The sequence below is a fragment of the Otolemur garnettii genome, unplaced genomic scaffold (genome assembly GCF_000181295.1).
Source record: "Otolemur garnettii isolate 467f Iridium unplaced genomic scaffold, OtoGar3 scaffold00008, whole genome shotgun sequence".
Taxonomy (NCBI): Eukaryota; Metazoa; Chordata; class Mammalia; order Primates; family Galagidae; genus Otolemur; species Otolemur garnettii.
In genome coordinates this window covers 24,950,208-24,962,923 of record NW_003852403.1, presented here as the reverse complement: position 1 = coordinate 24,962,923, position 12,716 = coordinate 24,950,208, and the positions used below count along the sequence as shown (strand labels likewise).

The 12,716-nt window shown below is 39.3% G+C and overlaps 1 protein-coding gene across 1 annotated transcript in view; it reads right to left on the bottom strand.

Moving 5' to 3' along the window:
- CCDC6 (coiled-coil domain containing 6) overlaps positions 1 to 12,716 on the bottom strand; it is a 118,675-nt gene that overhangs the window by 43,002 nt on the left and 62,957 nt on the right. Inside the window, exon 3 of the mRNA XM_003783639.2 lies at positions 3,441 to 3,569. Coding sequence (XP_003783687.1) covers positions 3,441 to 3,569 — 129 coding nt within the window. The remainder of the gene's footprint in view (positions 1 to 3,440; positions 3,570 to 12,716) is intronic.

Here is a 12,716-nt window from a genome sequence, read left to right as displayed (position 1 = left end):
GAGGCAAGAGACTCGCTTTAGCCCAGGAGTTGGAGGTTGCTGTGAGCTGTAATGCCATAGCACTCTACCCAGGGGCATAGCTTGAGGCTCTGTCTCAAAAAAAAAAAAATAAAATAAAATAAAAAATAAATAAAAATAAAAATAAAAATAACATGTCTACACAAGAAATTATACATGAATGTTCAAAGCAACATTATTTACAATAGCCGAAACGTAGAAACAACCCACGTCTCCATCAAATGATAAATGGATATGTAATATGTGCTATATCCAGACAATAGAAAATTGGCCAGAAAAAAGGAAAGTAGTACAGATATACACTACAACAGGGATGAAAACATTTCGCTAAATGAAAGGAGCCTGTCACCAAAGACCACATGTCATATGACTCCATTTATATGAAATGTCCAGAACAGGCAAATATATAGACACAAGGTAGAATAACGATTGCCCAAGGAGAACAGGGGATTAGGGTGACAGGTGAAGAACACGGGGTTTCTTTTTGAGGTCATGCAATGTCCTAAAATTGATTGTGGTGATCAAAGCACAACTCTGAATATACTAAAAACTACTAGACTGTACCTTTTAAATGGGTGAATTGTATGACATGTATATTATCTCATTAGAGCTGTTGAAAGGAAAGCAAACTGGTTAAAATATTAAGCAGAGGAAATGGGTTCATACTGGGTTCTTTTTGGGTCAGTTTCTAGGCCCTGAATGTTACTGTCCTACCTTCTAAGTACAAACAACCACTTCCTATTTGCACGCCCCAATCTCCATGTAAACTGTCCTAACAAAGCAGAGCTACACATGTAGGGGCACACAGGATAACTGTCTCAGATGGACTGTAGTTAAAATGTTGATTGTCAGCTATGTATTACATGCAAAGGCAATGCATAGTGTATGCACAGACCACACATGCTGTTACAATGCACAGTGTAGTACACGTCTCTGTTCTTCTGGCAACATACAGTATAAGGATATGCGTTATAATACAGGCTACAACATAGCATGTCATATAATACAGGTGAGAATCCCAAAGGACAACTCTAAGAACCTACCAAATCATATCAATTCATGAAACTTAGAAGAGATTTATTTCTACTTGAGGGAAAAAAATAGACCTTCCTCCTAAATACTGACTTAAATTATTTATATTTAAAAACAAAATACAGAATAAAATCCTCAATATAAATCATCCTGGATATACCCAAAACAAAGGGGGAAAGTTTTTATAATAATGTTATGTTTCTTAATTTGAACTAAAACATGGCTTGGTATGCTGGATCTGAGGATTACTTCCAGCAAGGGTTTTGTAATGCAGATCTTTCATGGTGGCAATCCATTTCTTCACTGTTGAGGTCTGGAATAAGGCTAATAGTTTACAAAGTAATTAACTTGGTACAGAGGATATCCACCTTGGACTTCATTTTAAAGGGGCTCAGTACTGAAGTCTGCAAAGGTCTTTCAGATGCTGAGGCAGCTGGTCCCCTCTCTCTCAGGGAACTGAATGCAGGATCAGCTGCCCATCAGATGCTAGGCCACTACCTCCCCCTTGTGGCCAGAGCTGAACCCTCGGGGTCATAGCCCCAGTCTCAAAGTCTCCTTTAGAAAGAAGCTGTGAACAAAACAACCAGGAGAAAGGTATTTAAAACATTGATAAAGTTCCCCCAGTACCAACTACTGTCAGAATTTTCCTCAGTTGCTTGGCTAACTCTTGATTAACAAGTACCAGTAACAAATACTTGGAGTGTCATGGTTTTGAATAAGAATTCTCAAAGCTTAATTTAAACAGATCTGGAGTTACTGCCTATCCTAGGAATTCAACAGATAAACTTTGGAATAAAATGTTTTTAAAATGGTAGTGTAGGGCAGGGCTTAGGGTGGAAGAGGTTATCTTTTAAATGTAAACATTGCATTTACATGAATAGTAAAATAGATTACTCTAGATATATATAAAATAGCCAACCCTTGAAAAAAGAATTTTTTAATTCCTTTACATGGAAGGGATAATTTTTTTTTTTTTTAAGGACAGTCTCATTCTGTTGTCCTGGGTACAGTACTGTGGCGTCATGGCTCACAGCAACCTCAAACTCTCGGGCTCGAGTGTTCCTCTTGTCTCAGCCTCCCAAGTAGCTGGGACTACAGGTGCCCTCCACAAAGCTGGGCTAATTTTCACTTTTTGTATAGATGCTGTCTTGCTCTTGCTCAAAGGATGCACGTGCCTCAGCCTACCAGAGTTCTAGGATTACAGGCATGAGCCACCGTGCCCAGCTTCAAAAAGCAAACTAGATAGAAGATACATGAATAAGACAAATACCTAATGTCAGCATTAGTTTAAAACAAACCCCAACTTTCCTTCAAACCATATGGTACCATCACTGCTTCATTTTCAGGTTAAGATGTTGAAACCCGAGCAGTTCTAAGAGTGATCGACCAATCAGCACGGACTAAGATGACTAAATTTGAGATGAATCAGACAGGTTTGAGTGAAAGGTTTACCCAAACCGTCACAAAGGCAAACAAGGACGCAGGACAGAAAGAGCGGGAAGATCTTAACCTACTGTGGAGTTTTACTTGGAAACCCAGGTAGCAGTATGGTCAGCCTCTTAAAACTAACTTACCACTGGGAAAGTAGTCACTAGAGTGGGGATAAAGCAGTAGAGAACATGAACAGGGAAGCTAGGGGTAACAGGTACCATAGCCTGACACACCAATTTGGATGAGTAGTTAACATGTCCACAATTCTACGTGGGATAAAGTGTGTATACAGCCACTTTGGACCCCCAAAGCATGTACTGTGATCGCATACCAACATCTGCCAGGAAACAACAAAGGGACTGTGCACTAATACTTCCCACCTTTTGTATCTTTTTAAGTTTGCCATTTCTGATTTTAGTCTGTCCTGCTCTATTTATACATGGAGAATTTGGGCCCAGAGCAGGTAATGAAGTTAACTCAAGGTCATACAATGATCTCATTGGAGCTGATGCATGATGAGTTATCAAGTCTGTGACTCCACATCTACAGTGACAAGTTTAGCTGGGGAGAAGATAAAGTTCATATAAACTTGTCAATAAGTCAAAGAAGAAAAATGTTCTAAAGAACCCCTGAAAGAAAAGTTTTAGTTCCACACCAACACCGTCTCAGGAACTTTCACAGAAACTATCCTGTGGTTTAAAAATATTCTCCCTGCTTTGTCTGCAGAAAGGAACCTGACATTTCCTGCTATAAATCAGTATACCACAACGAATCTCCTGAAAATTTATTAACAGTGGTTAAAAAAATAGAGAAAGTGTGTGAGACAATGATAGAACCCGTGTAAGCCTCTCAAAAGTGAAGTCCCCACGGTGGGGAGGAAAGGCTGAAAAGTAGCCCAAAGCTTAAAAGAATAAGCTGATAGTGAGAAAAAATAATGTACAGGAAGTATAGATGCTTACCTGTTCTAATGTAAGTTGCTTAGAAATGGTATCATTCTCCAGTTTCTTAATTTTCTTCATCAGTTTGTTGACCTGAAATTCCTGCTCCTGTTCAAGATGCTGTTCTAGTTCAGCTTTCTCATGCTGCAACTGGAAAATGACAAAAACAAAAACAAACCACAGATGTGGAAATCAAGAAACTCAAATGCCACGGAAACACTGGCTCTAGAGGTGATCACAATAATCTAAGAGGCACGAAAGTTAGGTTACTCATTTCTGTTCACATCCCTGAGCGTATACCTGGTAACCTGCCCCTAACTGGTTCTTCTAACTTATAACCAAAAAACACAGAGAATGGAAAGAAAACTCACTTTTTAACAAATACCCTTTGGTACCTTTAAGTCTTATATCATGGGCATGCAAATTTGTAAACTGAGAAAACCCCAGAAATTTCACACCATCGGTTTTTATTAAATGACTTGCAGTTTACTCAGACTACCATCGTGTGAGCAGACAGAGTTGTCACAATCACAAAATATACTTAGCAAATTATCCAGAAGATGTTATTTTCCAATGTACAAGCAAGCATGTGTTGGCCTTTGCAAAAATCTGTACAATTGACTACGTTTTCATGAAAAGATCATATAACGCACCTCCTATATCTTCCCTAAAAACAAAAGAGAAAGTCTCTTAGTTACGCAATCAGAAGACAAGGTAATGGTATCATTACAAGAGAAACTTTGAAGATTACTTCAACCTTCAAAACAAAGGACAGAAGAAATCCACTGGACACACGACAACCCGGGGTTCCCGTTAATAACCCTGCGTTACTTCTAACATTCTCAACTGGGAGCTTTTGTTGACTGATGGCTGGGGCTGGCTCCATGTTTCAGAACCCAGGACAGGCTAAGTGAGAGCGATTTGAAAAAGGGGAAAAAAGCATACAAAGTTTTATTATTTTTACCCTAGGATGCCACTGCTCCCTGATTTTACATTCAGAACTTTCTCTGAGCAGTCACTGTACCTGAAGTTCCTCAAGCACATTAACGTAGGCATGAGCACATCCACATTACAATGGGACAAAGCAGGTGACAGGAACAAGGCAGCACAGCTGGGAAGCAGCAGAGTTTGGGACCAAACCACTGTTCTCTCACTCTGTTCCCACTGAGCAAACCCAAGAGAAGTCACCTTCAGACTCCTCTACCCACTATGCCTCACACTCCCTGGATGTCTGGACAGTCAAGTGATTAAACACAGGAAAAAATGAGCTGTGAGTGCTTGCCCAGGGGATATTACGTCTCTTGGTAAACTTTCGTAAACCCTCCATTGGGTGCAATGGACCACTGGGAAGGCTCAGCTGGGCCTGATCAACTTCAAAACAGCTACAACTGACCACACTTGACAATGTCCACTGCTCTGAAAACATAACTCAATTAAAAAAAAAAAAGCTTTAAATCTGACATAGTCTTCCAACACTGGAAATGTTGACTAAATAGATGCCGTTTTTCCCTCCAACTGTTTTTGATGTGAAGTTTAAAAAAAAAAAATTCTGGTCAACCTTGTAGGGACCCAGGAGGAAAGCAGGTGTGAGTGAGAAGGTGCTTACAGTGGTAAGTCTATTTTTAGCTAGCTTTTTAAAACCTAAGTTCTGCAAGACCAAGCAGCAATGAAAAACTAAGAAGAATCGACAAAGAACAAAAAGAGTTCCCAGCACTTCAGACAAAAAAGACCCCAATGGAACTAGTATCATTTATGAGGGAGAAAACCAGCCAAGCATGTACATCTGAATCTCAGGCCTTCATTTGATAAACACGTGCTGCGCCTTCTATCCGCGGGTGTGGCACTACCTGCAGGCAAAATCTACATGAAGATATCATCCCAGCCCCAAAACAGTTCATGAACACTATGCTTATCTGCTAGTTTAAGAGAGATGATAAAATTGGGCCTTAAAACCATTTGCATACAGATATTTAATACAGTAGCTGTGTTTTCCTCCAATGTTTTCAATAGCTACCATTTTTATTTGAAAAAAGCACATGCCCCCCTTTTTAAGCATATCCTTAGCATCCTCAGGTAAATTCAAGCAATAAAGGATGCAATCTAACACTGAGAGCAGCATTTGTCACAGAATGTTAAAGAAAAGGTAAGCCTCTCACTGGCTTGCGGAAAAATATTCCTATTTAGACAGATGGTCTAACACTGTCAGTAGCTGACTAGGTACTTCCTTTAAGACCACAGATTGAACTGGTAATAAAGGCTATAAAAGCTCTCTATTTTAGGAGGCTTTTTCCTCTCCAGAGCCATACCCTCAGGAAAACTTGATGGTAAAGCTGTCATGACCAGAACTCAAGTAAGGTCCCTGAGTTACACTAACCCATTTGGAAAACATCAAGCTCTAATATCAAGTTAGATCTGAGATCTAACTCTGTTTGCTCAAGATTCACAGTTTTCATCATCCCCCAAAAGAGAGAACAGAAATGACCAGCTCTGCTGCTGGCTCTGTCCTGCCCCCTCTCAGATGATACCAACAGAAGCAGGGCATGGCGTTCCTGAATGGAGCATTAGAAACAAAAAATATAGTTCTTCCCCGGAACAAAGAAACCTAGTAATAAAAGGAGAAACAAAATACAGAAAGTGCCCCAGCCCTGTCCCCCCCCCCCCAAAAAAAAAAACCAGAAATACAGACTTGGGCTTTTATTGTTCATCTAAGAATTTATTCAATTAATAGTCTCCTTGAAATTCGGGTGGCACCTGTGGCTCAAAGGAGTAGAGCACAGCCCCATATACGGAAAGTGGTGGGTTCAAACCCGGCCCCCCCCAAAAAAAAAAAACCTCATGAGGTGAGAGTTAAGATACACCCGGGAGAGATGGCAGGAAGCAGGGGCAGGGACTTTGAGGAACCCTATTAAGTTTGCCTGAGAAAAATCCAGAAATTGTCTGTTTTAATCAAATACCATGTAAAGTCAAGCAACCTGATCCCACCATGGCTCGAAGCAACACCCTGCATCTACCTGCTTAGTTTAAAGCTGTAGCCCATGATACCACAGATGTAAAAATAAAACATAAATAATCAATTTACTATGTTTGAAATAAAACGCATGTGTTTGCCTTAAATATATCTAAAGCTAAACGCTCGGGCAGAGTAAAAAGTTGTTATAAAGTCAATCTCAAAGGTTTTAGAGTAGTTTTATAGCCTTTATTTATACAATACATTGTTAATGCTAACAAAGAAAAAAAAATCCTTGTGAAGCCAGAATCACATTATAGCATAACCAATGATCCTCTAGACAGCGGTTCTCAACCTGAGGGTCCGCAACCCCTTTGGGAGTCTCCTGCATATCAGATATTTACATGACGATTCATAACAGTAGCAAAATTACAGTTATGAAGTAGCAACGAAAGTAATTTTACAGTTGGGGGTCACCACAACATGAACTGTATTGAAGGGTCACGGCATTAGGCAGGTTGAGAACCACTGTCCTAGAAGGTCACCTTTTCAGTGGAATTGAGTTATATAAATAAAAGTTTGCTCCTTGGGATTAAGAAAAATATATTCATATAACCAAAAAAGCCATAAGCAAAGATACAACTCTATGCTTAAATATACACCGCTACAATTTTAAAATTCTAAGTGCTAAAACTTGAGCATTTTTTTTCCTTTCACTGATGATATACTGAGTCCCAAAACAAACTTCCAGCCCATTAAAAAACACAAGTGCAGCACTAATTTGATCTCAAGTAGGCTAGCCTAAAGCATCGTTCAATTACCAATTAATTGTTACCCTAGTAATTTATGGAGGCTTTCTGGAACCATTTCAATGAGTCAAGCCTCTTATATAAAAGATTCAAGAATTCTGTACCGAATGACTTTATTCTCACCAAACTTCTCTCCAGTAGGTAGAGACAGGCATTGACAATCACTCACCTGGGAGAAGCACCTTCAACAGCCAGTGCAGGTGCACAGGCAAGTTGGCAGCCGAGCCAGCTCTCCCTGCAGCCTGCAGTGAGTCTGCTCAATTCCAGGCCATACGAAGTGTGCTGGGCTTACTGTCGAGCCAGCCCTTGCCAATGGAAGTAAGCCTTCTGGCTCTAGCTGTAGGACCCAGCTTTCACAAGGCAACGTGAAAATAAACCTGAGATGCTCTATCTTGGTTGTTACCAGTTGACACTAGTATCTCTCTTCCTGTACTACTCACAGTCCTGCAACCGGCATCCTTGGTTTACTGACAACTACCAAGGACTAGAGCTACATGCATTGGACCAAACCAAAGGCCACCATGACTTTGCTACCAGATAAGTCATTAGATTATCAAAAACAATCAGCAGGTCATTAATATTAGCTTTAAAAAAGGTTTAAAAATCTCTTTCAAAACAGCAACAGTATCTCAAGAACAAACTTTTCAAATGTTTTACTGAAAAGCCCAAGGAGAAATTCAGACTCCCACCTCAAACTCAGTAATTCACCACTAAGTGCCTCTTAGGCCCACACTTGTTCCCACCTCCTCCCCTTCTGTTACTGGTACCATTATTCTAGGTCAATGCCTCACATCTCATCAGCTATCAAGGCACATGAAGTCGGCCTCCACAGCAGCTGTCAAGCACACATTCTTCTGTGCTCATGGTCCCTTTTATTCTTCTTTACTGGGCTACTGCCAACGCCTCCTAATAGATCTCCCCAGGTCCACCGCTGATCATCCCAGCAGACAAGCCCTATTATCAATGCCCTGCTTTCAAAAACCTTCAGTGGCTCCCCACTACCTACATATTAAGTCTCTGCTTGTTGGAGTAACATTCAAGTCTTTCCACAATCCAGTCCCTATGGAAGATTCCCACGTTGTCCTTCATGCTATTTTCACACTCTGATGGTCCAAGGTCTGCAACCATAATGCCCTCAGGGTTCAGGCATCCAAAAAACAAAGAATGGATGGGCCTAAGCAAGGGAGTGACGGTGACTGGGGTTAAGGCAAAGTAATGTCTTTCTCTAGAGACTCTTAAATATATATATATGTGTGCGTGTGTCTGTGTGTATATATAAACATATGTAAATATATATGTGTGTGTGTGTATTTGCCCATCATCTTGGCCAAATTCTTGTGTTCTTGTGGGAAGCACTCTGGTCCAGGTGCTTATCTCCTGTTAGTTGTGTCAGACTACTCTCACAAAAAGTGTCACTTGCTTGTCCCATGCCCCATTGGTGCTGGGACTCTGCAAACAGGGCCTGAATCCCTCTAACAACTTACTGAAAGTTGGGGGGTGGCTCAAAAGACTTCCGTAGGGCCCTCCCACAGGCCCTCAGCATAATGTGCACGCCCCCTCCTTTAAGCTGTGACAAGCACACTGTTGTACATGTGCATTTTAATGTCACCTATCTCATGGGATTTTTTGATTTTTTCCCACATCAGTTACTTCTTAAAGCAGCTAATGCTTCAGGACACTCATGTCTCTAGTACTTTATGTATATCAATGCTCTAATCACCTTAACTCGATAATAGACACTATTATCTGCTCTTTGCAAGGAATGAAATCACAGCTTAGGCCATCTCATAGGTTAAGAGGTAAATCCAGGGTTTAGACTGAGATCTCGGCTTCAAAATCTGACCCTTACTTGTGAGTGTACTGCTACCCTATAGAACCTGGGCAAATTCACAATCACCCTTTTAGGTCTGTATGCTCTACGAAGATCAGTGACCAGGATTCGACTCCAGAGCACCTAGAAAATGCCTGTGAATGCAAATACTGACCAGATAAACAACATCTTTGTTTCATATAGAGCATCTGCCCTAGATTAAGGCTCTGAATGAGCGAAACTGGGTAGGTATAAACAATACCATTAAGAAGCTGATGGAATTAATAACAATGAAGATGATCATTATGATGTAGAAGTTAAATTACATGGGACCAATCTGTTAAAGAGTCTATAGTATACAGAATACCAAGAAGGATTTCAATACAGTTCTCTCAATCAACCATCATCCAAATCTAGAAATTTAACATCACCAGCACCCCAAGAGCCCCTGTGTCTCTTCCTGATCACAGCCAGCTCCATTCCCTAAAAGTAATCAATATCTGGATTCTTATGATATTCTCTTCCTCGCATCCTTTTTCTTAAAAAAAGAAAAAACTTTTCTTTTAAACCACCTATGGATTTCTAAACATTACTTTTGCTTGGTTTTGTATTCTTTCTTCTTTAGCTTCAGCTAAATCACAAGTTACTGAGTCTAATTATGGTATTTTTATTGCCTTATCTTATCCTACTGGATGAGTACACCACAATTTATGCTCTCTACTAATGGCAGGCATTTGAGTTATTGCCAGTTTTTGATTATTATGATCAATGGCACAAAGAACATTCTTCTACACATTTGGTGCACAGGTACGCATAATACGTGGAACTGCTCAGTCATGGAGAATGAGTATTTTCAACTTAATTAGGTAATGCCAAATTGTTTTCAAATGAGTTGTAATGATTTTCATTCTTTACCAGCATTGTATGTGAATTCATTAGTACCTTGTTTTACTTCATTCACCCTTCCTAAACTACTAAGAAAGTTGTGTACTTTTTCACTGTTTGTTGGTCGTTTGGTCATCCACTTATGTGAAGAGTCTAAGTCTTTTGCTATCTTTCCTTTGGTTGCCTGTTTTTCTTATTGATTTGTAGTTCTGTGACATTACCTATGTCGCAAATCTCTTCTTGAATTCTGTGACTTATCCTTGCATTCTCTTTACGTGATTTCCTCTGATATAGGTCTTTGGACCTTTTCACTGAAAACACCCTCTGATTGACAGCATTAGTTTCCATGGCAATAAATAATTTCTAACAACACTCCCAAATTTCTATCTTTAGCTGAAACATGTCTGTTGAGAGTCAGAGTTTCCATTCAGCTGCCGATCTGTTCTACACCTACACTTCCGACCTACCTACTCCGCCAGCTGTCTTTCCCATCTTAGATGATGGTGACTCCATTCTTTTAGTCATTAAGTCTTCATTGATCATCTCTTTCTTCCATACCTAATTTTAATCCATCCATAAATCCTATAGTCTATTTCTTCAAAATGCACCCAGAATCCAACAGTCACCATCTTCACTACTACCATCCTGGAACAATCCACTCCATCTCCTGGCATTACAGAATATCCTTCTAACAGGTCTCCTTGCTCCCCACCTTTACCCCCAACTCCACAATCTCTTCAAGAATACATACTAAGAGTCATTTAAGATGATTTTACTACTTTAAAACCTCGTGGTGGCTCTCACAGCAGAGTGAAAACTTAAGTCGAAGGCATCAAGCTCTAGACCCATTACCTCTGCAATTTCATTGTATTCCTCTCTCCCCATGACTCCAATCCAACCACGCTGGCCTCTGCTGTTTCTCCAATGTGGTGGGTACAATCTTAGCTCAAGGTCTTTGCACTTTCTTGTTCGCTCTGGTCACAATACTCTTCCATCAGTAATCCACATGGCTACTTTCTTCTTTATGACTTTGCTGGAATATTACCTCAATGACAACTTATTTAAAATTTCAACTGCCCCCGTATCTTTTACTGTGTTCTATACTTTTCTGGGCCCTTTATCCCTTCTCTTAAGTTTTTGGTGCAATCTTTTATTTTCACATTTAACTGTGGCTGGTATATAGAAATAAAATTTTTTCATGGGAAAAAACTGAATTTTAATCATTGACCAGGAGCTGACCAGGAGCTTAAGATTTTCCACTTCAACAATCATAAGTAAGTTGCAATCTTAGTTCCTCCTTTCAATCCTTATATCTTATCTTTTTCTTGTCTTTCTGCACTGGCCAGGAATCCACACAAAAATAAATATAGGTGAAAGTAGCAGGCACCCTAGTCTTGTTCTTAATTTTAAAGGGACAGTTGTTAACTTGTTGTAATTAAACACAATGTTTGGGTAGGCTTTTTGAAAACAACTTTTCTTTGGAAAAAAATCAAACGTTTAGGTTCTATTCTTCGTTTCACGAAGATTTTATTAGGAATTGGTACATTTATCAAATCTTGTTCTTCATCTTTGAAATGATCATGATGTTTTCTACTCTGTGACTATGACAGATTTCACTTATTGGTTTTACGCTGTTAAACTAACCTTGTATTCCTTGTATAAACCCAACAAGGTCATGGTGATTTACCTTTGTAGTATGTTATTGGCTTTATGTTACCGTATTTCATTTAGAAAATTTGTTCATGGTTGAGATTGCACTATAATAGTACTTTCTTAAACTGTACTTGTTAATTTTGAGCCTGAAGATTAGCTAAGCCTTAAAATACACTGGAGAGCCTTTTCTCCCTTTACAGCTTATAGATGAGTGGAATTATTTCAACTTTGAATGTACAGCTTTCAGCAAAGCTATTTAGAACTGGAATTCATTTTCTGTGAAGACTACTGACTACTAATTCAATTTCTTTAACGGTGAAAAGACTCATGTTTTATATTTCTTCCTCATGCAGCTACAAAAAGTTGTTTTTCTAAGAATTTGTCCATATCTTTTAAATTTAAAATGTATTGCTATATAGTATTCGTATGTTTTTCATCTACCATTTTAAGGTCTGCAAAAAAGTAATGTGTTTCTAGTTTCCTGCCAAAAATTTCAGGCTTTTATTTTTTCATTTCTGAGTGTAGTAAGCATGCTGCTTTGTAGTCTATGCTTGATAATTCCGATATATGAAGTATCTGGGAAATCCATTTTTGTTGTTAGTTCTGTTCATTTACATTCATGGAATTGCCTTCTTCATATGCATGCCTCTTTGACCGTGGGCTGAATACTATGTTTGAAAGTTTATTTATAGGAGAAACTTGTAGCCTACAATACTATCTTTTTCCAGAAAATTCCTTCAATCAGGCATCATAAGTCTGGGTCTACTTTAATCTAAAAATCATAGCTTTACGTCTGATTCACCCAACTGACACAAAACCAGTTTGCTCTTAACCTAAGGATGTACCTCTTCATGATTTCAGCTTAAAGTAGTGGGTGACTGATCACTGTCCCCAACTTTGGCCAGCCCCGGTGTCTAACTTCCACACAACTATCAAAAGCATAATTCAGTGTCTCAGGTATTTCTGAATGAATTGCAAATTCATAAATGAATAAAAGCAGCCCCGGGGGCTTGATTCCTATCCTCCTCCATCTCTGCCCAACACTTCACCATCATGTTAGTTCTTTGATGCTTTTAATAAAAATTTAAAAGCACTTTGGTTGCAGCCATTAAGAAGGATGGAGACTTTACATCCTTCATGTTCACATGGATGGAGCTGGAGAATGTTCTTCTGAGCAAAGTATCACAAGAATG